Genomic DNA, 25,971 nt, shown 5'->3' with positions numbered 1-25,971 from the left:
AAATTTCTATCGAACTTTTTTCCAAACCGCCCAGCTGAGTAACGGGTATCTGATAGTCAGGGATCACGACGAATGCTATCGTTTCTTACAAATGTTATCGTCGTGATCCCTCTCTCTCTTGTTTTCTTTTAATTTAGTCTAAAAACTTAATATTTTAGGTTGGAATGCTGGAAATCCTTGGCGAATTGGCTAACAGGATAATGACAATGAAGGACAAGAATACCGTGTGATGTTTTGATTTTTGAGAACGAATTTTAGGGATATATGTAGCATTATGTTTAGAACAATTACTTAAGCGATTTGTTCATTTTGATTTTCTCAAACCACTTGAAACTGAGAAATTAACATCGATTATTTAGAATCGTGGCCCTGCAAATATTGTCGTCCTCTTTCCGCTCCAATTGCTTCTGATTGTATCCCCTCGTTCCGAGCTGTCCAATTAGCGAGCCCACTGATAACGCGAGCACGGGTCCACCCAAACAGACGTCGTGTCACCCACTTTACCTAGCAACCATTGTGACCACAACTATGACTGGAACATGCCAAAGGATAATTATACAATAGGCAGGATACGATTTGATTTTGGACGGCCAAGGCGTAGGTTGTGTCCAGTCGAAGGCGATGAAGAAGTTCCGGGCCAAAGCGAGCTCCCTGCCCATTTTCAACGGTCGCATAACCGACGCCACCACACTGACCACGAGTTCGCTCCAGTTACCCCTGGGTCAGACTACGCAGCGGAAGCAATCGACTTGCACTCGTGTACTGCCCACGGTTTTTACCATAACGGACGGCACCACTGGAGCGGCGAGTACCTCCTTGGCGGAGGCCATGTCGAGCAGTAAGGCACAGGTGCCCAACCGACAGGAGAGCCTCCTGCAGCTTAGTGTTCCACGGGAGGCGGTAGTGGGCGTGGCAGGACCTGAATTGGCTAACTATGAAAAGGTGCGGCTGGTGGGCCAGGGATCCTTTGGCATCGCTATCCTCTACCGACGCAAGTCCGACGGGCACCAGATCGTCTTCAAGCAAATCAACCTGAGTGAGTTGACCCCGCCTGGTCGGGATCTGGCCATGAACGAGGTTGAAGTCTTCTCGAAACTACATCATCCGAATATTGTGAGCTACCTCGGTAGCTTCATCAAGGACAACACTCTGCTCATCGAGATGGAGTACGCCGATGGAGGTACACTGGCCCAAATCATCGCCGAGCGGCAGGGAAAATTGCATTTTCCTGAACGATATATAATAGCCGTATTCGAACAGATCTCCAGTGCCATCAACTACATGCACTCGGAGAACATCCTGCATCGGTAACGAAGTCATTGTTATATATTCTAGAAGAGAATTGATTACCATATTCGTTTTGAATTCAGGGATTTGAAGACCGCTAATGTATTTCTGAACAGGCGAGGCATTGTGAAAATCGGAGATTTTGGCATATCCAAAATAATGAACACCAAGATACATGCCCAGACTGTTTTGGGCACACCCTACTACTTCAGTCCGGAGATGGTAATAGGTTTAATGGGTCGATATATGTATGTCACTGTACCCTAATACTGCCATGGTTTCCAGTGCGAGGGTAAGGAGTACGACAACAAGAGTGACATTTGGGCTCTGGGCTGCATTCTGGGCGAGATGTGCTGCCTGAAGAAGACCTTTGCTGCCTCCAATCTATCCGAACTGGTCACCAAGATTATGGCAGGGAACTATACACCCGTGCCTTCGGGTTACACATCGGGACTGCGCAGTCTAATGTCCAATCTGCTTCAAGTGGAGGCACCACGGCGACCTACCGCCTCAGAGGTATTGGTCTACTGGATTCCGCTAATATTCCGTAGCCTGGGAAAGAACAAAGGGTATGCTTGAATTCTCGTGCCACCAGCAGCTCTTGAACTCTCACGATCTCGCAGGTACTCCTACGAGGATGATGTGGGAGGTCGGGGTAGCGACCAATTGACTGTTCCTGATCCAGCCGCCGCCCACAGCAGTGTGTCCATGGAGTTGGAATTGCCCACCGCCCAGACGGAGACAAAGCAATTGATGATTGCGGATACAGCGGCGCCGTACGAGAGCCTCGAGAAACGGTAATGGGTTAGTCAACGTCCAATCCGACGATCTAATCCAGAAGCCCACCTGCAGATCTGTGCTATACCAGCTGAAGGCCTTCGGCACCTGCTTCAGCATGGCGCCCATCCAACTGCCGCCGAAGGCTGTCATCGTGGACGTAGCCATGTCGGATTCCCACTTCGTGGTGGTCAACGAGGACGGATCGGCATACGCCTGGGGTGAGGGCACCCACGGCCAGCTGGGTCTAACAGCACTGGAGGCTTGGAAGCACTACCCCAGTCGTATGGAGAGCGTGCGAAACTACCATGTGGTGAGCGCCTGCGCCGGGGATGGCTTCACAATCCTGGTTACCCAGGCGGGAAGTCTGTTAAGCTGCGGGAGCAATGCCCATTTGGCACTGGGGCAGGACGAGCAACGCAACTACCACAGCCCCAAGCTAATAGCCCGATTGGCAGATGTCCGGGTCGAGCAGGTGGCCGCTGGACTCCAGCACGTTCTGGCCTTGAGCCGAGAGGGAGCGGTCTACGTCTGGGGCACCAGTACATGCGGAGCCCTTGGCCTTGGAAATTATCAGCAGCAACAGTGGGTTCTTCGAGATTAAAATTCATTATTGCCATCTATCTCTTAATACATAATCCCGCCAGGAAATTTCCCCAAAAGATTCTGCTATCGCATGTGAAGACCAAGCCATCAAAGATTTACTGCGGTCCTGATACTTCCGCCGTGTTATTTGCCAACGGAGAACTGCACGTCTGTGGTAGCAATGACTACAATAAACTCGGTTTCCAACGTCCGGCAAAGATTACTGCCTTTGTAGGTCCACAATCTTGAGTTACCAACTTATGCTTACCTTATAGTTCTCATGCACAGAAAAAAGTCCAACTGCCTCACAAGGTGACCCAGGCGTGCTTCTCGTCCACGCATTCGGTGTTCCTGGTGGAGGGCGGCTATGTCTACACAATGGGCCGAAATGCGGAGGGTCAGCGGGGAATCAGGCACTGCAACTCGGTTGAACACCCCACCCTGGTGGATTCTGTCAAGTCTCGGTATATTGTGGTTTGTATTATTCTGTGTAAGTAGAGAAATCCCCTTTAAACCGACGCCTTCAGAAGGCAAACTGTAGCGACCAGTGCACCATTGTCGCCTCGGAAGACAACATCATCACCGTTTGGGGTACTCGTAATGGCCTGCCGGGGATTGGTTCGACTAACTGTGGCCTAGGACTGCAGATCTGCACACCCAACACCGAACTGGAGCTGGGAAACAACACGGCAGCGTTTACAAACTTTCTGGCCTCGGTCTACAAGTCGGAGCTGATACTCGAACCGGTGGATATATTAGCGTAAGTTTAGTCATTTTGCGACAGGGATTTTATATTTACCTGCATCTCCTGCAGTCTCTTCTCCTCCAAGGAGCAGTGCGACCGTGGCTATTACGTCCAGGTGCATGACGTTTATCCCTTGGCGCATAGCGTTCTGGTGCTGGTTGACACGACCACGCCACTAATATCCTCATACGAAGGCGATTACCCGCACGTCTAGGTTCATTAAATCCTACATATTTGTTTGTTTTTTTTTATTTGTTTAAAAATGTAATTTATGTTTTAGAACTACAACTAAAGTGGACTATATTAAGAGCAGCGCTCCTGGGCGCTGCTGGAAAAGTCATTCGGGGGGTGTGTTGGATGTGGGGATGCATGTTTCGAAATTCGAATTGCCTCATTTTATGTAAATGCACGTTCCCTAGTAGCGCGACACTGGTCCGCTGTAGCGATCCTGGGCGGGTCGGCTCGCACCGTACATTCCGCCTGCTCCTCCGCCCCCACTCTGCCCTTGATAGCCGGTTGAACGTTCGTTGTAGCCGCGATCGAAGCGCGCGGGCACTTGCCGCCAACCGTTGTCGTCAACGGGAGCAGACTTTTGCCACGAATTGGTGCTGTGCATATTCGAGGACAGGCCGTTGTTGCCGTATGACTTAATTTGGTTGCCGCCGCCGCCGCCACCGCTGCCCAGGTGAGAGCTGCTTCCACCGGATGATGGGGCCCAGATGTTAACGCTGTTCGAGCTGCTGCCGTAGGTTCCCCCGCCGCCGCTGGAGTTGTCATAACGCTTGTTACCGCTATAATAAGAAATTAGAATAGTTAGAATCCAACGTAGCTAGTTTAATTTCGTTGTTAAAACTTTTACAGGCTGTGGGAGTCGTCGCGTCTATAGCTCGATGTGTTGCTGCGATCAGAATCGTTGTAGCGCCCGCCAGTGCTGCTGGTGTTGTTCTTGTGGACGTAGGATCCGGTTCCGCCACCGCCTGTGTTGTTCTTGTGTAGATACGAGCTGCTTGAGCCGCCGCCGACAGTTCCTGAAAGTGGCAAATGACGCACTTCATCGCGCTTATAGTCGTCGCGCTTGCTAGAAGAAGAGGCACTATAATCGTTGGAGCGCTTCGTGGGCACGGCAGTGTAATCATCGACAGCGCCACGCTTGGATCCAGAAGAGCTGTAGTCGTTACGCTTGCTGGAGTAATCCAACCGCTTGCTGGAACTAGAATAGTCATCCAGCACGCGCTTGGTCGTCGACGAGGATCCGTAGTCATCGTGTTTTTTGTCATAGGTGCTGCAAAGGCATAATTGTAACTCGCAAGTTATTTTCTGTGGAAGAATCTTACCTGCGGGAGCTGACTAGATTCGTGTCGAACCTCGGTGGTGGTGGCGCATCAAAAATAGCTGTGCGCTTACGATCAGTAACCTCTGCATAGCGGTCGTCGGAGCGCTTGTTTACCCCGCGCTTGCCAGGATCATCGCGGGATTCCATGATCCTGTTTGTGTAAATCGACAAGATTGAGAGGAAGAGAGATGGAAGAAATAAAAGAGTTGAGTTAGTAATGCTGGCAATGTCGGTTCTGGAGGGAAGTGGGGGTATCAGACTCAGACTTTAGACTAGGATGCATTTGCCTATCAACGTTCCGCTTAAAAGCAATTTGAGTTGAAGAAACAACGTGGAGGCTGCAACTTAACACGCTAATCACAAGGACAAATGCTTTCCGAGAGAGTATAAAATAAATATATTGGTATATCTGTGTTGTCGCCTCTGCGTTGGCACGAGTGCAACGCATTACGGTCTGTTTTTGGTTTTTTTTTTAGCATACTTCATCTGTTGTCGCTTCAGCTCGAGGCGTTCCAGCTCGATTTTTTCTCTCTCCAGCTTCTGGCGCTCGCGTTCCATCCGCAAAAGCTCGGCCTTCTCCCGCTCGAGCCGTTCCCGCTCCACGGCGAGCTTGCGCCGCTCTTCCTGCAGACGCTCCTCTTCGATTCGCTGGCGCTCACGGGCCTCCCGACGGCGACGCTCCTCCTCACGCAGCTCACGCTCCCTTTCCCGAAGGCGCTGGCGCTCGCGCTCCTCACGTATCTTCTGGTAGGATAGCATCTCCCGTTGACGACGCTCGCGCTCCCTCTGGCGCTGCTGAATCTCGCGGTCGACGTCGCGTGGATTGCGCCCCGAACGATGATCCTGACTACCCTTGGCGGATCGCTCGCGATCGTGGCGCGATCTATCCTGGCTTGCCAACGACTTGCCCCGGTCATCGTTGCGACGGCTGCGGTCCCTGTTGCTCTCCTTGCCATCACGCTTCAAATCGCCACCAACGGACTTGCTGTCGCCGTTTCCATCGCCGCCCTTCTTGTCATCGCCACCGTTGGAGCTGGAACCCTTGCCGCTACCAGACTTTTTGCCACTGTCGTCTTCCTTCTTCTTGTTTCCGGCGTCGCCCGGAGTCTTGCCTTTGCCCTCTTTGGAATTCAAGCTGCCGCCAATCTCGTTCTTGGTACGCTCCACCGAAATGATGCGTCCATGCAACTCGGTGCGGTGCAGATTTTCGATGCAACGCGAGGCGTCAGCCGAGGAGGACATGGTCACGTACCCGTAGCAGCGAGTGCCCGGAGTACGCGTATTGGTGACCACTTTGGCCCCAATCACCTTGCCAAACTTGGAGAAGATTGCCTTAAGGTCGCTGGCACGGGTTAAAGTGGACAGCCCAGAAACCCAGAGATTACGCGACAGCGTCGCCTGCTTGTTGTTTGAGTTGGCCCCGGTACCATTGCCAGCACTTGAACCGGATCCCGATTTACTGCCAGCGGCACTCGATGCAGTGGAGGATGTGGCACCAGGTGCTGCTGTCGATTTCTCTGCAAGTTCCATGTAAATAATAATATTGGAAGAGAGATATGGTCAGAGCTTTGAGTGGGCTTAACTGGTTAACTGTTTTTGTTTATGATACGTTTTAAGGGAAGCATTTTGTGAACGCACACATTTTGTAGCTGCTGCAGATGTTGGAGTTTAGAGCACAATCGTAAGATTACCGACAAACTTCACCTAACGAAGCAAAGAGAGTATGAATTTGATTGGGTTGATGATGAAAATCCATCGCGGCAGCAGGCTCGCTTTTTGCTGAAGGGGGTCCAGAGTATAGAGCAGCATATCCAGAGCTGACTGTTTTAATAGCTGTCAGTTTTCATCATCATCCAAAGGCCAGCATATCTTAGTCAGGATCGAAATAAGTGATGCAATCCAAATCCAGTAGTTATCTGCCGAGAAGAATTAGAAATATCCGCACTTCCCAGCTGCAGTAAAGGAAAGGTACCATCCTGCCATCCATTTACTCTCCAGATACCATCATTTTATATTATAGGCCCGTCAACGGAGTATTTGCACATAGGCCTATTGATGACCAATGTTATAAACTCCTTGGATAACATTGGGATGTGTGTTTGATTAGTATGAAGTTTCCGTCGAAGTTAACTGGAACAAACACTTTAAGATTAACTCGAATTGCTGAATTTAAGTTGCATCGCTGCTCCTGAGCCGAATTCTCGCATCCTTGTTGATAGGCGTCCCATGTCCGTGTCCCAACCAAATTCACACTCTCTTGCACGGTCTTTTGATACATGTTCCTCAATGGTTTAGTCAATTTTTTCGACCTTAACAGGGTTCATGCTTGGTCTGATCATTCCCAACGCAAGACCATCCGAACACACCATTCTTATTCATGCTAAAACTTTAACTTAATTTACCTTTATCGTCCTTTTGATTCGACGACTTTCCCGAGGACTTTTGATCGCTATTTTCCATAATAAATTATGGCACAATCATGTGGCGAAATGAAAAGAAAAAATAAATTATGTTTTTAGAAGTCATATCACAGAAACGTTTGCAAATCTTACCTAGAGTCCTTCTTATCACAGGATTTCTCATCCCTTTTCTTGCAGCGAGCTCCATCGTCATTCTTCTTGTCGGCATCCTTCGAGTTAGACTTTTCGGATTTATTGGCCGGTTTGACTGTTAATCAGTATAACTTTTATTAGCCTATTTGCTTTATTTCTTGTTTCTCGAAATTCTTAATTGATTATATACAAAACCCATGATAATTCTGAATGCCAAATCGTCTATGTTTTTAGTTATGCTATCGGATCACTATAATATACAGGCTTTTTGCTCTATAAACATACCAGCCTTAATAGATTTGTCGTCGGAAGCCTGAAAACAAAACAAATTGGATTAGAATGCATCAATTTAAGGGCGGATAGTTAAAATCACCTCATCGTGCAGCAGCTTCTGCTCGTCCTCCCCAATTGTCAAATTGATTGACTCGTCATTGTCCATATTTCCGGTGTCCCCGGTGTTTTCCTCCTCACCATGGATAATAGCCTGGTTGTCGCCATTGTTTTCGGCTCCATCTTCCTGAGCTTTCCCCTCGGCATCGCCATCACCGTTCTGGGGCTCATCGTCGTACACCTGATCCTCATCCTCTTCATCGTCGTCATCCAGGATCACACACTCATCGTCCACATCACCCACCTGGTCAATCTCATGCCCATCGTCGTCGGCATGATGCGAGAAGGCGTTGCCGTTCTCGTAATCATCTTGCTGTTCCCCCTCCACCTCCTCCTGATCGGCATCGATTGGCTCTTCCTTGATCACCACCTCCGACTGGAGATCCTTCATGGGCATGGCAAACGGCTTCTTGGCCTTCGCGCCCGGCACAATCAAGTGGGTAGCCGGGTCAAGCCCGTCCGCTCTTAGTGACTTGAAAATAGAAAAAAGCCAGGCGTTGCTTACACACAGTCGTACATTCGCGGCAATTGCATCACTATATTTATCGCCAGCGGCACTGAACCGCGATTTAAAGTGCATACATATGTGTGGACTTACTTTTTCCAGGCGTTCGATGAGCACCGCCTTGGGGCCGACCGTCTCCAAGTTGCGTTTCTCCAGCTCACTCTTTAGGTCGCACACGCGCAACTCCGCGATTTTCTTTCCTGCCTCTGGCATTATGCTTTGCGCTAAATCACTGGTCACTTGCTTAACTAGTACTTGGTTGCTTTTTAAGATTGGAATGAAATTCTCTATTTCTATTTTTTTTATTTCTTCCAGTCTCGAAACGTGTGAAAATTCTTTGACAAGACTCACTGATACACACACAATAATCGAATGACAATCGAAAATGGCGACTACTAAGTTACGGTCTGCTTTTAAAATATTCAATCGATGTCAAGTATCGGATGAACTAATAAGCTTAACTTATTATCGTAAATAACTATTTACAGGTATGGACTTCTTTGTTCATTTTGTATTTTATTTACTTTTTTCTCAGTTTGGGGTACGTAAAATAAAAAAATGTTTTATTCAAAATTTATATATAATACTAATACCAGCAAGTCACATTAAATAAATATTTGAATAAGAAAATTTGGAAAACTAATTTATACTTGCAATTTATACACTTTTTTCCTTCGATGCGCAGTAGAGATGAAAAAACATCGATGATTCCTCGAAAACATCGATAACATCGATGTTGGCATCGATGTTTCTCCACCTCTATATTGTTCTTGTTTATACCTTGATTTTTGCCGGGATCTGTAAATTCGCAAAATGTCGGTGGTTATAGAAACCACGATCGGTGACCTGACCGTCGACCTGTTCATCAGCGAGCGCCCAGCCGCCTGTCTAAACTTCCTCAAGCTGTGCCGCCTGAAGTACTACAACTTCAATCTATTTCACACGGTGCAGCAGGGATTCATCGCCCAAACCGGCGATCCGAGTGGAGCTGGAGACGGCGGGTCATCAATCTGGGGCGTGGTGGAGGGTCCGCAAAAGCGCTTCTTCGAAGCGGAGTTCCTGCCCAAGATTAACCACTCCAGTGCCGGAATGCTATCGCTGGTCAGTGCAGGCAAGAATCTGGTGGGATCCCAGTTCTTCCTCACGCTAGGTGAGAACCTAACATCGCTGGACGGCAACCACTGCGTTATCGGTGAAGTGGTGGAAGGTCACGAGGTGCTGCGCAAGCTAAACGACGCTATTGTGGACGACAGCTTCCGTCCTTACCAGGATATACGCATCACACACACTGTTGTTCTTGAGGATCCGTTTCCTAATCCGCGCGGCCTTCAGGCTCCAAGTCGCTCGCCTTCGCCCAGTGCGGAGCGTATGAAGAATGGACGCATCGCTGCCGACGAGGATATCGATGACACTGATGGCATGACCGCGGAGGAGATGCAAGAGATGCTGGCCGAACGAGAGGCCAAGGCTCGAGCCACAATCCTTGAGATTGTCGGCGATTTACCCGATGCAGACATGGCACCGCCAGAAAATGTGTTGTTCGTGTGCAAACTAAATCCTGTTACAACCGACGATGATCTGGAGATAATTTTTAGTAGCTTCGGCGTGCTTAAAGGATGCGAGGTGATTCGTGACCGAAAAACAGGAGATTCCCTGCAATATGCTTTTGTGGAGTTCGAGGAACAAAAATCTTGTGAGGCCGCTTATTTCAAAATGGACAATGTGCTTATCGACGATCGACGCATCCACGTGGACTTCTCCCAATCCGTTTCCAAGGTCACCTGGCGGGGCAAAGGACGTGGTATTGAGGGCGACTATGGAAAGCTGGATTTTAACAATTTGCGAGACGACAAAGATCACAGGAAACCCAACAATGGGCGGTCCAGAACAGAATACCATAAAGAGCGCAAAATTACGGAAGATTCTCGAGTCAGGATGAGCTCTGCAGAGCGAAGAAAAGCGAGGGAACAGCGTCACCAAGAGCAAAGCGAACGAGATGATCGAAAGAACTTGCGAAGACGCACCAGATCAAAGGAAAAAGAAGAACAAAATGGTTCTAGATCAAAAAATTGGCAAAATGAGTCAGTCAGAGAGAATTCAAATCGCGAAAGGAATCGCAATGAAAAAAGGTCATCGAGGTCTCGGGATACAACACAAAGAAGGCACTCTAGGTCAAGAGATCGAGAAGACAGAAGGCGTTCTAGGCCTAGAGACCAATCAGAAAGGGGACGTTCTAGGTCAAGGGACCAAAAGGAAAGAAGACGCTCTAGGCCAAGGGAACAAAACGAGAGAAGGCGTTCTAGATCTAGGGATCAAACTGGAAAAAGACCACCTCAAAACAGAGATCGCAAGGACAGCAGGCGATTCCATTCCCCTCAAGAAAGAAGACGTAACGATGACGCTGTTGGTTCGCATAAAGAAACCTCCAGGAATCAAAGAAGATCGCCAGAGCGAAGGTAAAAATGTTAAGCAACTGGATGTATACAGAATCTTTAACATTTCTCTTTTTACAGACAACAATCCAGGAATCGGGAAGACCATAGAATGGACACTCACTCAAGCCGAAACAAGAGTCCTGAGAAGAAACGGAAACTTTCAGTGGAGAAGAGCAAAAAGCAAGCCAAGAAATCTAAACGAGCAGCTAGCAGCAGTTCAGATTCGAGTGAAAGTTCCTCGGAATCCGAAAGTGACTCCACATCTTCAAATAGTTCCGAGGACAGCTCTAGCAGCTCCTCATCGTCGGACGAACGCAGCAAACGCAAAAAGAGTACAAAATCCAAGCAGAAGAAGTCCAAGTCAAAGAGTAGTCACAAATCGAAGAAGAAACATCATAGAAATTAAAGATAAACGACGTAATTAATCAGAACAAAACCATCTTGACTACAGCTAAATATTAAATATATTCCTATTTGTTGCGGGCCTGGACTTCGGCTTCCAGCGCCGCCATCGCAGCGCCACCGCAGCAACCTTCAGTGTTTTTGTCGCCGCGTTGCCTGCGCGGTTTTTCGATAATTGCGTCAGGATTAAATACCACATTGTCGAGTCGCGTTGTCTCAGGCGTGATCCTCAGTTCTGTAAATATAGCCAAATTTGAGCTTTGAGCGCTCTTTTATGTAATCGCCATGTCCCACTGACCATAAACACCGTCCTCTTTTTTCTGGGCCTGGATGACATTCGTTCGCAGCTCCAAATCTACGTCCTGCGCCAGCTTGATCATCTGTAAAATGCCAAATTGTCATCTACTTAGTTAGAATTTACAAAAAGTTGTTGAACCTTTTGAATCTCATCCTCGCTGCTTTCATTGCGATTCTGCAGGAAAGATTCGTTTATTTTTAGTCGTCCCGCCGCCAGGGCATTGGCATCCCCCTGGAAAACGTATTGTCGTGTACGGTGGAGCTTCTTGAAAGCACTGAGAACCTGGAATAAAGACAATATTAACCGATTACCTATAATTTTTAGTTAATTTACCTGGCGCCGCAAATTGGACATTTTTGTATGGTAACAGCTGACAGGTGTAGGGTTGCCAGAATGTCTGAACCTATTGATAGTTTTTAGGGTTTCGTTTTTTTACCTTGAAGATATTGCATTGATATTACAGAATATAAATAACTTATTCCTCTAATAAAAGAGCTTAATGAAAATATTAAATTCAGTATTTTCACTTCAATTCATATATTTTTTCAGAGATTCAATATTTTCCTTTTTAAAATATAAGCACATACATCGAAAGCTATCGACTTGCTATCGACCTATCGTCAATTGCCCACCACTAGCAGATGTGGTCAATCCGACGACAGTTTATAGAAATCTTTTAACGTTTCGGTCGCAAATCGGATCGAATGCTAGTAGAAAAGTAGTGACCAGCGGAAAACGGGTCGAAAGGCAATGCGGCATCAAAAAATTAACTAAATTAATTACAATTACCGTGCGAAATCAGGCAGTGTAGCGCCACAGCGATTTTAATTCAGAAAATTTATCCCCTGGAGCGCTTTACTAACAAGGACTGTTGTCCATAGGAATTTGACAGACTCTGGCGACTGTCAAAAGTGTATGTAACATTTTTAAGTGAGGCGTGATCTAGGAAAAATTAGGAAAACTGGCTACCAGCGATAAATTGTCCAAATATTTCGTGGGCATGGACGATGAGGAGGAGGAGGAGGTAACGGATCTAAAGCTGCAATTGTTCCACAATACAGTACGCGAGCACATTGTAAGTGTTTTTCTTGATTGAATTCATCCCCTTTCCACCCAATTTCCCACCCCACTACGCATAAAACAACAACAAGAAGTCAGGGCGCAGCTGTCCCTTTTGTTGTTGTTCTAACTGTACATGTGGCTGGGTGTAAAATGCGTGCGACTTCTGAAATTACACACACTTCGCCTGGCCTTTTGATAAACATAGAAATCACTTGCTGGACGTCCACAGAAATGTATTTGTTTATGGTTCTGTTATCGGTTTCGGACTACACTGGTCAGCACATTCGGCGCCTGCGTTTGGGCTTTGTATATACAATCGGGGAAGGAAGTGGCGGCGATAGCGATAGCAGCCACTCTCTTCTTGCACTTTCTATTTGGGCTGCGAAAATTATCACGCAGACACACGAAAAGTGGCCCACACGGACGGACACCTGTTGTTAATCAAAGAGCTTAAACACAATCGATGATTCGACGGCGAGATACTTGCTAAAATGGGTGCATACTTCATTTCTAACTTTGTTAAAGGCACGCGATTTGACTCAATTGTACCAATCCATCCATTACCAAGCTTATTTCGTTTCTATTTTATTATTAGAACTTTTTTTTACATGTTCTGGTTTATAATTAGATTAATTAAGAACAATAGGTTTTTAAAATATATGTTTTAAATACCATTCTTGTTGAATATTTAAATTCAAATATCGAAATGGAAGGCAGGCTTAAATAGCTCCATTAATTCATAGTTTCCAATATTGTAGCACTTAAGTTAATTGGTTCTTGTGGGTACATAAGCCCTATCAAAATGCTTAGGTTGTTCTATTTGGAAAATGGAAGGTAACTAGAAGTCCAAGGTATCGATAAGATAAACAACAAACTTCACTTAATTGGTACCAATACAATAGAACTTGCAATTCAAATCAAAAATTAAACAATTCAGGCAAAAACAAAGAAAGGCAAAATAAGCAAAAGCAACAAGTGAAAGTGTTTCACTCGAGCTACTATTTATAGAAATTTTGGGCGTGTAATAAACGAAACCAGTGATTTATGTAAACAACAGACTGAATCGAATAAAAACACATGTTAATTTATTGCGCAAGGCATTAATTTCCTTTTGTGAAAATTCGGTTAAATGACCAACACACTTGCAGGCCAGATTTCAAGTGCACGGCTAGTGGTCACGATTTGGTACCGTCTGGGCCACTGAAAGTGTCTGCTGTCGTGACCAGCTGTTGGATTTGTTTAAACAATGGCACACGAGGCGTTAAATGGACACATTTGAAAGGGTTGGCATAGACTGGCGTAGATTAAACACACTTGCAGGTTGCACCGATGATGATTTGTACCCCTATAAATACACATTTCTTTCATTGAGGATGGTTCTGTCGATCGGGTTCTGGCTGATCCAGGAAATGGAAACCGGTTTCAGTCAACGGTTCTGGTTGCAATGTATTGCCGAAAATTGAATAATTCGTCGGAATGTGGGTCAACATACCGAATACGTGATGTGTGGGACTCCGAGCAATAATGAAATGCAAGCTCTCTCATAAATAATTCAGGAACCTAGAGCCAAACCCGAATTAAAACCACTAATGCCAAGTGAAGTAGCAAGAAATTCTGAGAAAATACATACAAACTTATTGTGTAACATCACACTTATGTTCTTAGTCATTTTCCAAGTAGTGATAAGGAAAAAGTCTGATGAGGAAACTGACTTGAGTAACTTAAACCCTGGCCGAGAGTCTTGCAAATGCAGTTCCCCTCATTAGAAAACACATTTTCATTTGGAGTAACTAAAACAATTGGGGCGACCCATATCTGAAGAGAGGCTTCTATATTCTAAAAAATAATCTTAACTGATAAAATGAAGAGGTATCAATAGGCGTAGACCAACCCACCTTGCAGCACATATGAATACAATATATACCCCTGTTCAGCACAACTATTGGGTATAGAAAAGTATAAATATTTCGCAGCCCATTCACCGGCAAAGTTGTCTACAAATCAAGCCAAAACCCGTCCGACCGGCGATCCTCCTCCATCCTCCTTTTGGCCTGGCCACGGTGTCGCCGTTTCGCTGGCTTCTGGCTGCATTTTGGGCGTAGCTGCTATTTTTAGCCAAGTCGTCGTCCACATTTCAATGGGCGTGTTGTGTTCCCCCTCGAGTTCATGTAAAGTCATTGACTCGCCGTTCGCCTACGATGCAAGTGCGGCTAATTCCGAGGCACAGATCGTTTAGTTTGGCCAAATCCAAATCGCTTGGAGCGTGACAAATGCCACTTGCGGCTGCGCACTGCAGTTGCACGTTTTCTCGGCTGACAAGCACTAAACTAAGCTTGAAGATCGCTGGCTCAATTGCTTCCATTCAGGAATGCCTGGCGTACATATTATACGATTCTCATATCAGTTGGTATTCGTCGCCTATGTGTTTCAAGTTTAACACGTCATAGTCTAGAAAATACACTGCGTTCCATAACTGCATAGCTGGCCATAGTCTATAAAAATGCTCTGTGGATATCACTTTAGTATTTGAATGCCTCGATATCTAGATGCTCAGAATGTGTACTTTTGGATGTTTAATTATACTGCAACCTTATAGTTTTGCCATTCAGTGTATCTACATTTTTCCATGATCTACACTTGGTTTCTATAAATAAAGCGACGCACACCGCTGTTGATAGCAGGCGATTTACGTCTCTATATTTAATTTTTAATATTTGATCATATTTTTTGTCGACTGCGCAGAGAAAACTGTTCAAATGTTGACTGAAAAGAAGGTCATTTCGAATGGCAAAATGAAAGATTGGAGTCCCAAAATGCGGAACGCTGCGGGCATTTAAAGAAAATTTGATTTAATTGATCTGGTCAAGAATGAAGTTAAAAGTTAATTAAAACTCGCGTTGTATAACGCAATAGAGTATCTCACAGATACCACTGAAAATATCTCGAATAACAAACAAAGAATAGCAAAACAAAGCAGGGACGTGAGTATAAATTAATTGTTTTTTGCTCTCTCTGCATTTTTTTCCCAAGTTTTTTGCCAGCTAGAACATGAAAAGTATCTTCGCTTAATGATTTATTTGTGCGCCTAGACTATTGTATTTTCGTATCCATTTACGTTTTGTTTTGTTTTCGCTTTTCGCATACACAAAAAAAGCGAAAATATGACGTGTGCCATGTGATTGGCATCTATATTTCGGGATCCCAAAAATATATTTACCCTGCGAATTATGGGTCCAATGTTTGGAAATCGCTGATGAAGATTCAGATTGCCAACCTACTCGGATTTACTCGGATAATGGTGCTGACATTCAATGGGCTTTAAATGACCGCTATCGGTCTAGTTCTTATCAAATGTTTCAGGTTTTGTCGTCGGCCAGTGATAAGCTTTCCTTTGTGACCTTTGAACGCAGACGAAAGTAGCTTTATTGGTCCAATTGGCGGTCATAATTATTCATCGATTGCCAAGTGGTTTATGGTGATATTGGGTTGTGGGCAAAAGAAACCTGAGTACCTGTTCTATATACATTATATTATTTTAAGTATACATTTAACCGGAAATTGAAAACATGTCTACTACAAACAAAAGTTCATATCACTCTGGCAATGTTTTTGACGATAAGACCCTGAAACGCGTAGAATCCCAGAAACATGTACACATTTCAGTATCAATAAGTAATATATTAACCAAGCTAGATTAATACAGATTTCCCTAACTTAACGAATCGAAAATGTTTTTGGCTAATGTGCACACAGTTGGCGGTAATGACAAATATTTATGAAAACAAAACAAAGGAGATGCGTGGGTGATGTGTTTACTTTTTGACATTTGTTTAAACACAAGAATATGTGGGGAAATGTGCTATGAAAACCTCAATAAAATAAAACAAACTAGACAATCGAGTCTAAATTTACTTTGGGTTTTACGTAATTAACCAATCTGCGGAGGGCGATCGAAATGTTGCAGTTTCTAAAGGAAAATACATTTGATTATACTCTAGTAAAATATTACTCAGCTGATAAAACTATAAAGCTTACTAACTTGCCATGTTGCATTGTTCTTTTCAGATATTCTTGCTACTGATCATCTTGCTGTACTCCAGCTCTTATGTGGTCGTCTCACGTTTTAGGCGGCGCGACCGTGACGATCTCTATTCGAATGACGAGGACGAGGTGCTGGTCTATCGCATAAGGTGAGGCATCCAGTGGTCAACAACCTGTGTCGCTAATTGCCGCGTCACTTGCCTTGCACTCGCAATAACGAATGGTTTTCTTTGCCTCTGCCTTTTCCACCCAACCAACCCCATAGCTTTTGGCTGTGCACATTTACACTGGCCGTTGCCGAGGGGGCTGCCATGCTGCTGCCCGTTTCCATTGCCAGCAACGAGGTGCTACTCCTCTATCCCAACAGTTATTATGTGAAGTGGCTAAACAGTTCACTCATACAGGGTAAGTACTACATTTTCCAACGAGGAACACAGACTAACCCGTTTAATATACGCTTTACAGGCTTGTGGAACCATGTGTTTCTGTTCTCCAATCTGTCACTGTTCATCTTTCTGCCATTCGTCTATTTGTTCTCGGAATCCACGGGATTCGTCGGCAACAAGAAGGGCATCCTGCCGCGAGTCTACGAAACCTTTACAGTATTTATGCTGATGGCCATTATTGTCCTCGTACTAACTGCCGTCCTAAGTGCAGTCTTTGGCATTGAAAAGCTTCAATTCTTCTGGTTTCTAAGTGAGTATATGTTAATGATGCACGGGTGCGGAAGAGATCAATTCCAATGTCAATTGTCTTTCCGCGCCCCTGACAAGCCCATCCCCAAATTGGGATCGGTTCTGGTGCACAATGCATTTCTAATTTCCGCTTTTCATGCTTCACAGATTTGGGCAGTGTTCACCTGCCGTTTCTTTATTCGTGTGTCTCATTTTTGGGCGTCATGCTTATGCTGAGTGAGTATATAATGCTAAAATAAATAAGTTATGTTTCTAGTGCTTTAAGATTCGGCTTCCAGTTGCTTAGTGTATTTGTCGATGTAGGCCAGTTGCTTGGGATTGTGTTCACGTGCCTTGGCCACGCTTTCCTCGAACTTGTCGTCTTGTTTCAAACCCTTGTGGGCGCGGGCCTGGTAGAGCCAGGCGCGGAGATTAGTCTCCTGCAGTTTCTCCAACACGTACTGGCAATCCTTAAGGGCGCGCTTATAGTTCTGTAGCCTGGTAGATGGAAATAAAATGAGGAAGTGAGGCTTGTTCGGATAGCTCATAAGGCTTGAAGATTGTAACTCACTTGATGTAGCACAAGGCGCGATTGCAATATGTAATGGCGCTGTCCTTTACTTTGATGATAGCCTTGTCGTAATGTAGGATTGCCTTCTCGTACTTCTGGCTGCGAAAGGCTTCGTTTCCCTGACTAAAAAATTATGCTTATAAATATTATAATTTTAGGGAGACCATTAAGTTTACCTTCTCTGTAGTTCTGCTTCGTATTCGGCTTTGGCACGTGCCTCTGCGCGATCATTGGCATCCTTCTCCACCTGCTCCATGAAACTCTTCTGGTTCATCTCCTTGACTTGCTTCTCATTGTCTTCATCTAGAGTCTTTTTGTTAATCACTGTGCGATTTTCTTTAACTTTAAGCCGCACTTTGTCCACATCCAGGTTGTCAAAGTTGATCTTTTCCTTGGCATCGCCACCTGCCTTTGAATCTTCATCATCAGAGGGTGCCTTGTTCTGCAATATACAATCGATCTTCGCAAGGGTTGCCTCGAACTCAGCAAAATCATCCGCGTCACTGGGCTTCAAATTGCAGTTCAACATAGTTGCCTTGAGTTGGGCATTGTCTTTAACCTCCTCGCTTGCCATTTTGAAGATGTAAGGAATAGAAATTTAGTTAAGATACCGACTGGTTCGACTGCTCAGAACAGAATGTCTTCTAAGTTGAGTGATATGTCATAGAGACCTTTGTTTACGTTTTGTACACAACGAGAAATAAGTTATAGATCTTACACATTTACAAGTTTGGTAACCAGGACAACCGTTTTGCTTTCTTACAGTTTGCACCCCGTATGGCTTTGTGCGCCTCTTTGGCGTTGTTAACCAGGTGCTGGTGCGACCCATGCTGCTGCGCGACGTCAACGAGGAGTTTAGCGCCTTCTACATGGAGGAGGCGAGCGTGAAGCGGAAGCTAGCGCACATCGAGCTGCACAACGTGAGCATTGCGGATGCCGCCAACGGAGGTCGCCTTGGCAATGGGATTGGTCTGGGACGGGGGCGCACCTTCTATCCCCAGCCACTGCTGCAGCACTCGCAGGCTCATCTATACCAGCGCAAGGCAATGGCCAGCGACGTGGACAAGCTCAACGATAGACTGAGAGAACTGGACTCCGAGCGCAAGGAACTAGACAAGCTGCGCACATCGAGCACCTTCCAACGCACATTCGTCTATCCGCTGGCCATGCTGCTGCTGCTCTTCTGCACGGGTGTTACCATTCTGCTGGTTGTGCAGAATACACTAGAGCTCCTTATTGGCATAAAGGCGCTGCCACTAAGCACAAGGGTAGGTCTGACTACAGTGAATGTATGACGAATGCTTATTGAGTTTTTTTCCTTTATTTAGCAATTCGCACTGGGCATCTCATCGCTCTCGAAGTTGGGTCCCTTTGGCGCCGGCCTGGAGGTGTGTCTCATTTTCTATCTGGGCGCCACCTCGGTGGTGGGCTTCTACAGCATGCCGTTCATGCGCAAGGTTTGTCCCAAGCGGCGCCAGACGTCGCTGCCGCAGCTAATGCTGAACTGTGGCTTCATGCTGATTTTGTCGTCTGCGTTGCCGCTTCTCAGCAGGATCATAGGTAAGCTGTGGCAAATTACTAATGAATAATATAATGTTTAAAAGCGACTATTATTGATTCTTACAGGCATCACAAACTTTGACCTGCTGGGCGATTTTGGGGCCATCGAGTGGTTGGGAAACTTCCAGATTGTACTGCTTTACAATTTGGTCTTTGGAACCACCACTGCCCTGTGCTTGGCCAACAAATTCACGGCTACGGTGCGACGGGAGCTAAGAGCCCGGTTAGTGGAGAACTATGTGCTCTTTACTAACTACATTAGCTTCATCAACTGATATTGGCGCAAGCGACACGACAATGCGTTTTGTATACACCGACAGGCAGTGAGGCGCCTTGTCGAGTCGCCGCTAAAGAGCCTAACAAGTTTCTATACCAAGTATCGTAACCTTAGTCGTAAGAGCAGTCGCAATACCACCGCTAGTCGCAAGGCAAACGAAATGAACTGTTGAGACACAAGCAAAACATGGGAGATGGGCAGCTGAAACTATATAATATACCTTTACATATGTTATATGATCACGTATAGTTGTGCAGAACTGATACTAATATTTAAATGTTGCAATGTTAACTGTTGTGCGTAATTGTTGTACTTTATACAGAGTCCTCACGGTGAACCCGCATATCACTGTGGTGCCAGTAAACACAGAACAATGGCACTCGTGTACCATGATATATTGTATTCGCAGAAATCTCGCCAATAACTAGCATGTAAATAGAAGATGTAATTGTGCAACATAAGCCGCAGTTAATCGTTTGCAGTAGACGTAGTTTAGAGTTTCGTGTATTTCACTCAACTTCTTGTCATTCAGAGTGAATAGTTGAATTCCATTTCATACATGTTTTTCGCTATTTATCCACGTATATTTCAGTTACTTTTATAAGATTTTAACAATGTTCCTTAAGCAGCGCAACGATGAGGCGTGTTCATTTCATTTTACGGCATACTCAAATCTGTAACCCAATATTCACACAATCACACACTAGCAAGCGTCTAAAACTTATGTGATAAAAAATAATAATAAACAAAGCATTTTACTAAATTAATCGAAATATCATGGCTTTTAATTACGCGCTTGCATTTTGCTGACTTTTAAATTAAATATTGTTTTTTTTTTAACTTTTATTTCAGCCTAACTTCATTGTTTCTATTGGCTTGAATGCCTTTTTTCGAGAAGGAGCTAGTTTAAGGGAAACTACCTACGATATTTCTGTGATTCAATGACTTAATTAAAAATATAAGTAATGCTATACGGTTAAATAAAAAACTTTAGTAAAATGATTTTCAGCTTGTTTATTTGGTTAACAAAAATTATTTTTGGTGGGAACACACATTTTGAAATAATATTCACCATTGCGCGCTTCGATAACGATAACTCACCACTCAAATGGCCGGCTATCGAAGTATATATCGACCGCGCACTATCGAACCTTTTGCCCACCACTACTTTTTCGCTCATTCCCAGAATTTGTGGCATTTTGTGTGGCGTCTTATTGTCGGATTTTTAGATTTTAATTGTAACAAGAACAGGGGTAAACGATGCTGAGCCGCAAGCGCCGGGCGAGCAGCATATCCAGCCGGCAGGACGAGGATCCGCTGCAGCTGGACGACTCGACGCCGGAGCAGTCACCGGTGCAGCAGACGACGACACAATCGGCGCGAAAAAAACGCCGTCTCGATCCCACAGAACTGTGCCAGCAGTTGTACGATTCCATAAGGAACATAAAGAAGGAGGACGGGTCCATGCTGTGCGACACCTTCATCCGCGTGCCGAAGCGCCGGCAAGAGCCCTCCTATTATGACGTGGTGGTCAATCCCATTGATCTGCTCAAGGTGCAGCAGAAGCTGAAAACCGATTCCTACGACGATTTGGATGATCTGATGGCCGACCTGGAGCTGCTTATTGGCAATGCCAAGGCCTTCTACTTACCGGGCAGTAGCGAGCACCAGGACGCAGTCTCTCTGTGGCAGCACATTCATTCGCAGAGACAGCGCATTATGGAGGCCAATGGATTGGCGGAAGAGGAGCCGCGTGCGAGACGCATGTCGCGGCAAGTGCGCCGAATGACTAGCAGCACAGAACCTGGTGGCGATGGAGCAACTGATGACGAGTACAACCAGTATGAGGAGCTCTTCGCCTCCGTTATGACCGCTAGCGATCCCGTGGGCGACCGGTTAATGCACCGCATGTTCCAACTGCTGCCCTCCAAGAAAATCTATCCAGACTACTACGATGTCATTGAGCATCCCATTGATCTGCGCCTGATTGCAACCAAAATACAAATGAACGCTTACTCCTCGCTGGCGGAGATGGAGCGGGATCTGCTACAAATGACCAAGAACGCATGTCTGTTTAACGAGCCCGGTTCTCAGATCTATAAGGACGCCAAATCCCTGAAACGGATCTTTACGCAGCGGCGTATTGAGCTGGAGATGGGCAAAGGCAAGCTGGCTAAGCGCGTCAAGAGTCTCTCCAGTGCAGCAATTGCTGGTAAGGATTAAAAATAAGAAAATAATTTGTTTTTTGTATATAAATCATATTTTTTCCAGCCCTAAAAGAGGAGGTTGACAGCTCGGACGACGAGGAGACCAGCAAAAAGGGTGAGGGGCCCATGTGGGCATTGTTCGATCACTTGTACAACGCACCAGGAACTTCGGAACATCCAGGAGTTACTGGTCCTCCATTAGGAAACTCTCTATGGAAACTGCCAGTTCGTCGTTTTCATCCCGAATATTTTGTGCTGATCAAACGACCCATATCTATGAGCCAAATCCACACAAAGCTCAAAAAGGGCGACTATGCGAACATTAGTGATCTCACCGCCGATCTATATCTCATGCTGGACAATGCCAAAAAGGCGTTTCCGACGTCCCATCGCACCCACAAAGATGCGCAGAAAATGTTAAAGCTAATGAACGCCAAGCTGGTGGAGGAGTCTCTGGAGGAGGGCAGTGATCTGGATGACGAGGATGCAGAGGAAATGGACGCAGAGGTATTTACGGTTAACACGCAGCCGGAAAAGCGCAAGCCGGGCAGACCGCGCATCAACTCCAATTCGAACTCTAACGCCTCCCATACACCAAATAACTCGAATTCACCCAAATCCAATCGCATTGCCATCAACGCAGCTATTAAGAAAAAGATTCTGAGCATACAGAAATACTTGGTGGACTACTCTTTGGGCAATCGTCGTCCCATCGAAATGTTTATGGAGAAGCCGCCTCGTAAGATCTATCCGGACTACTACGATATCATTCAAAATCCCATTGACATGAACACGATCGAGCATAACATTCGCACCGATCGCTATGCCGCTGTGGAGGATGTTGTATCCGACTACCGACTCATGTTTTCCAACTGCCGACAGTATAATGAGGAAGGCTCTAACATATACGAGGATGCCAATATATTGGAACGAGCTCTAAATGAAAAGCTCAAGGAGTTTCCTGGTCTTACAGAGGGCAAAAAAACCCAGCAGAAGTATAGCAAGGTGGGAAGAAAGTTAAAGACCGCAGTGATTACAGAGCGGCTGTGGCAATTCTATGAAACAGTAAAGGAGTACCAGGAGCCCAAGGGCAAGAGGCAGCTGTCGCTTATATTTACGAAGTTGCCATCCAAGAGCGAGTATCCTGACTACTACGACATTATCAGAGAACCTATTGACATGGACAAAATCGCTCAGAAACTTAAACAGGGCGCTTACGATACCTTAGATGACTTGGCAGCGGATTTTTTGCTTATGCTGGAGAATGCCTGCAAGTATAACGAGCCCGACTCACAGATCTACAAGGACGCGCTTGTGCTACAACAATTGACGCTGCAGCTGAAGCAACAACTGCGCACCGAGCGCGATTCTCTTCCGGATGTTCCTTTGGCTGTTCAGGAGCTGTTCCTCACACTTTTCACGACTATTTACAACCACCAGGACGAGGAGGGACGTTGCTACTCGGATTCCCTGGCCGAACTGCCGGAGTACGATGAGATTGGCGAAGGACCCAAGGTGCGCGGCATTTCGCTGGACCTTGTGAAACGAAGGCTTGACAAAGGAGCTTACAAACGGCTTGATGTCTACCAGGAAGATATTTTTGCTTGTTTGGAACGTGCAAGAAAGTTGTCCCGCACAGATTCGGATATTTTTCAGGTGAGTAATGACTACAATAACAGAACCATTGTACTATTCTAAGAACAAACTTTTCCAGGACTCCATCGAGCTGCAAACATACTTCATTCGCAAGAGAGACGAGTTGTGCAAGGACACACTTAGCTCGTCCGCTTTAACTTTTAGTCTAGAACGCCTTATGGCTGATGTGGAGCTGTGTCGCCAGCAAAAGATGCAACAAGAGGAACAGGACCAAGAGCAGGATAAGGAGAAGGACGAATTCAACGCAGCTAAGGGTGAAAGCATGACAATAAACCAGCAGGTGTTTTCTCCCGGCGATTACGTATATGTGCAAATGCCGGAAAACAAGATTCCCTCGATATGCTGCATAGAGCGCCTTTGGACATCACCCACCAATGAGAAGCTGATGCAGGCTTCGATCTTCGTGCGGCCCCACGAAACGTACCATGTAACCACTCGCAAGTTCCTCGAAAAGGAAGTGTTCAAGAGCAGCCTTTCGCAGACCATATCGATGGATAAAGTGCAGGGCATGTGCTACGTAATGAATATAAAGGATTACATCAAGATGCGTCCGGAAAACTTGCCTGAAAAGGATGTGTACGTTTGCGAGTCTCGTTACAATATCCAGGGTCGCTGGTTCAAGAAGCTGAAGAGCTGGCCGCCAGTCCGTGAAGACAGCTCGGTGAAGTTCGTTCCACGAGAGCAGCCATTGGAGCTAAAACGTGTGATGTCTGTGTTTAAGGAGCGCTTGGAAAAGCACAAAGGAGAACTGGAGGAGCTGAAGCTCCAAGAGACGCTGGTCGAGAAGGAGAAACCAAATGTGTCTTGCGATCCGCCGCCAAATGCTGAGGATGGCAGCACGTACTACCAGCAGTACAACACCATTTGCAGTGGGGCCATAAAAACGGGAGACTTTGTTTACGTGGCCACCCAAACAGGAAAGCAATCGGTGGCACAGGTCCAGCAGATCTGGGAACAGAATGGAAAATCATACTTTAAAGGACCATGGCTGTTACCACCCAGCGAGACGACCCCCGGCTTGGGCAAGCAATTTTATCGCCAGGAACTGCTGCTGAGCACAGTCGAAGAGGTCAGTCCGGTGGTGGGCATCGTGGGTCGTTGCGCCGTGCTGGAGTACTCCGAATTTATCAGCTCCCGACCCACGGAGATATCCGAAAGCGATGTGTACATTTGTGAGTCCGTCTATGATGAGCTAAAGAAAGCTCTTCGCAAGTTGGTTACGGGCAACATGCGCAAGTTCCAGCACTGTCCTTCCGTCACCGAGGATGAGATCTTTTACTTTAAGACTCCCATTAAGCCATCCAAGGACTTTAAGAACGAATTGAATGAACTAGGCATGCTGGAGGATTCCATGGATGGGGATACACCCTCACTGAGCTCAGACATTGCGGCCATGTCCTCGCCGGCTCCTTCAGTGAACTCCACGCCACTGACGTCCAAAGTTAAGGCCGCCAAATCGGCCAAAAAATGCCTAACCGGCTACATTTTGTACTCCAGTGAAGTTCGGAAAAGTACGCATATTTAGTATACCTTAAAGATCATGTGTAACCTTTGAACTTTCTTTTACAGGCATTTGCCAGAGCAACCCGGAGGCAACCTTTGGAGACATATCCCGCATGGTGGGCACCGAATGGAAGAATCTCCCGTCCAGCGTTAAGCAGAGCTGGGAGGATAGGGCTAGCCGACAGAACGAGGAGACGGCGGCCCTGCGGCGCGAGTTGGACGACGTCCAAAACAGTGCTAGTCCTTCACCCCAAGTGTCGCAGGATGTCTTTGGTCAGGTGCTCACCTTCGAGTGTCAGTGGGATAAGTGCGACTTTCAGTTTGAGGAGCTTGGCGACTGCACGGAACATTGCATGTCCGATAGCACCGGACACATCCAGCGCCATCCACAAGCGGGCGTGGAGACGGAGTATGTCTGCCTGTGGCGCAACTGCCCTCGGGTCAAGAAGTCTGTTCAGGCCTTCCCCAACGTGCTGCGCCTCATCAAGCATGTGCGCGAGGTGCATCTCAGCAAGTGTGGCAAGACTATTTCGGCGGCAGACCGCAGCAAGAACTTCGTGCCGCGGCGTCAGAAGCATGCGCAACTGGCCACTACTGTGCCCATCCCGCCCAGCCTTGCGCAATCGCCGCGCGCTCCAAGCAATCTCGATGCAGTGCAGCTCCAGCAGCAGCAGCATCCGCAGCAGAACGTGCACCAACTGCAGCAACAGCAAACGATCGTCTTGGGTCCGCCACCAGAGCCGCTCTTCGTCACAGTGCCGCCGCGAACCACTCGCGTCATCCATTCGGAGGCCTACATTAAGTACATCGAGAGCCTGCAGACGGGCAGCCATCTGAACGTGGCCACCTGCAACAACAACTGGCGGCGTGCACTGACCCACATCACACCCGCACAAGTGGTGTCCAAGGCGGCGCTACCCGAGAAGTGGATCGGACCGAATCTGCGCGACCAGGGCAACGTGGTGCAGGCACTGTGCCACCTGCGCAACTTCATGGTTGACGATATACTCCAAATACGGCGCAGTTGCAACTAGCCCATCGTTCTCCGCTAAGCCCAAAGCTTTTTGAGTTCCATGTTAATAAACAACAAAAACAAATTATAATAATTTTC

The 25,971-nt window shown here is 46.4% G+C and overlaps 7 protein-coding genes across 9 annotated transcripts; 4 read left to right on the top strand and 3 right to left on the bottom strand.

The window, feature by feature from the left end:
* Window positions 1-558: 558 nt before the first annotated feature.
* On the top strand, window positions 559-3,638 carry LOC117143114 (serine/threonine-protein kinase Nek8). Its single transcript, XM_033307599.1, has 9 exons — window positions 559-1,307; window positions 1,371-1,509; window positions 1,573-1,856; window positions 1,911-2,084; window positions 2,140-2,649; window positions 2,712-2,880; window positions 2,938-3,123; window positions 3,177-3,409; window positions 3,464-3,638. The coding sequence occupies exons 1-9, from the start codon at window positions 622-624 to the stop codon at window positions 3,606-3,608; spliced, it is 2,526 nt and encodes an 841-aa protein (XP_033163490.1). The 5' UTR covers window positions 559-621; the 3' UTR covers window positions 3,609-3,638.
* A 29-nt stretch (window positions 3,639-3,667) lies between these two features.
* LOC117143113 (SAFB-like transcription modulator) lies at window positions 3,668-8,532 on the bottom strand. 2 transcript variants are annotated; one of them, XM_033307596.1, is made up of 9 exons: window positions 8,268-8,532; window positions 7,653-8,141; window positions 7,565-7,592; window positions 7,280-7,394; window positions 7,130-7,176; window positions 5,209-6,244; window positions 4,729-4,878; window positions 4,254-4,676; window positions 3,668-4,185 (listed from the first exon to the last, which is right to left on the bottom strand). In XM_033307596.1, exons 1-9 carry the CDS (start codon window positions 8,385-8,387, stop codon window positions 3,810-3,812), a joined length of 2,784 nt encoding a protein of 927 aa, XP_033163487.1. In that variant the 5' UTR covers window positions 8,388-8,532; the 3' UTR covers window positions 3,668-3,809. The 2 variants fall into 2 exon arrangements, with proteins under 2 accessions (XP_033163487.1, XP_033163488.1); XM_033307597.1 differs by lacking the exons at window positions 3,668-4,185; window positions 4,254-4,676; window positions 5,209-6,244 and having other exon boundaries at window positions 4,738-4,878.
* Window positions 8,533-8,940: 408 nt separating this feature from the next.
* Window positions 8,941-11,045, top strand: LOC117144409 (peptidyl-prolyl cis-trans isomerase sig-7). The gene is made up of 2 exons (XM_033309550.1): window positions 8,941-10,630; window positions 10,688-11,045. Exons 1-2 carry the CDS (start codon window positions 8,988-8,990, stop codon window positions 11,013-11,015), a joined length of 1,971 nt encoding a protein of 656 aa, XP_033165441.1. The 5' UTR covers window positions 8,941-8,987; the 3' UTR covers window positions 11,016-11,045.
* LOC117144411 (complex III assembly factor LYRM7) lies at window positions 11,012-11,736 on the bottom strand. Its single transcript, XM_033309551.1, has 4 exons — window positions 11,643-11,736; window positions 11,448-11,591; window positions 11,310-11,391; window positions 11,012-11,246 (listed from the first exon to the last, which is right to left on the bottom strand). Exons 1-4 carry the CDS (start codon window positions 11,661-11,663, stop codon window positions 11,080-11,082), a joined length of 414 nt encoding a protein of 137 aa, XP_033165442.1. The 5' UTR covers window positions 11,664-11,736; the 3' UTR covers window positions 11,012-11,079.
* A 225-nt stretch (window positions 11,737-11,961) lies between these two features.
* On the top strand, window positions 11,962-20,446 carry LOC117143983 (protein Lilipod). 2 transcript variants are annotated; one of them, XM_033308924.1, is made up of 9 exons: window positions 11,962-12,384; window positions 16,437-16,561; window positions 16,678-16,817; window positions 16,878-17,108; window positions 17,255-17,323; window positions 18,423-18,925; window positions 18,986-19,217; window positions 19,284-19,440; window positions 20,347-20,446. In XM_033308924.1, the coding sequence occupies exons 1-9, from the start codon at window positions 12,310-12,312 to the stop codon at window positions 20,372-20,374; spliced, it is 1,560 nt and encodes a 519-aa protein (XP_033164815.1). In that variant the 5' UTR covers window positions 11,962-12,309; the 3' UTR covers window positions 20,375-20,446. The 2 variants fall into 2 exon arrangements, with proteins under 2 accessions (XP_033164815.1, XP_033164814.1); XM_033308923.1 differs by lacking the exon at window positions 20,347-20,446 and having other exon boundaries at window positions 11,963-12,384; window positions 19,284-20,267.
* On the bottom strand, window positions 17,294-18,295 carry LOC117143984 (tetratricopeptide repeat protein 12). Its single transcript, XM_033308925.1, has 3 exons — window positions 17,834-18,295; window positions 17,658-17,780; window positions 17,294-17,584 (listed from the first exon to the last, which is right to left on the bottom strand). Exons 1-3 carry the CDS (start codon window positions 18,229-18,231, stop codon window positions 17,368-17,370), a joined length of 738 nt encoding a protein of 245 aa, XP_033164816.1. The 5' UTR covers window positions 18,232-18,295; the 3' UTR covers window positions 17,294-17,367.
* A 222-nt stretch (window positions 20,447-20,668) lies between the features above and the next one.
* On the top strand, window positions 20,669-25,963 carry LOC117142591 (protein polybromo-1). The gene is made up of 4 exons (XM_033306664.1): window positions 20,669-21,706; window positions 21,766-23,357; window positions 23,416-24,868; window positions 24,927-25,963. Exons 1-4 carry the CDS (start codon window positions 20,755-20,757, stop codon window positions 25,892-25,894), a joined length of 4,965 nt encoding a protein of 1,654 aa, XP_033162555.1. The 5' UTR covers window positions 20,669-20,754; the 3' UTR covers window positions 25,895-25,963.
* The last annotated feature ends 8 nt before the right edge of the window (window positions 25,964-25,971 follow it).

This window comes from Drosophila mauritiana, chromosome 3R (genome assembly GCF_004382145.1).
Source record: "Drosophila mauritiana strain mau12 chromosome 3R, ASM438214v1, whole genome shotgun sequence".
NCBI classification, from domain to species: domain Eukaryota; kingdom Metazoa; phylum Arthropoda; class Insecta; order Diptera; family Drosophilidae; genus Drosophila; species Drosophila mauritiana.
This window is presented reverse-complemented; position numbering and strand designations above follow the sequence as displayed.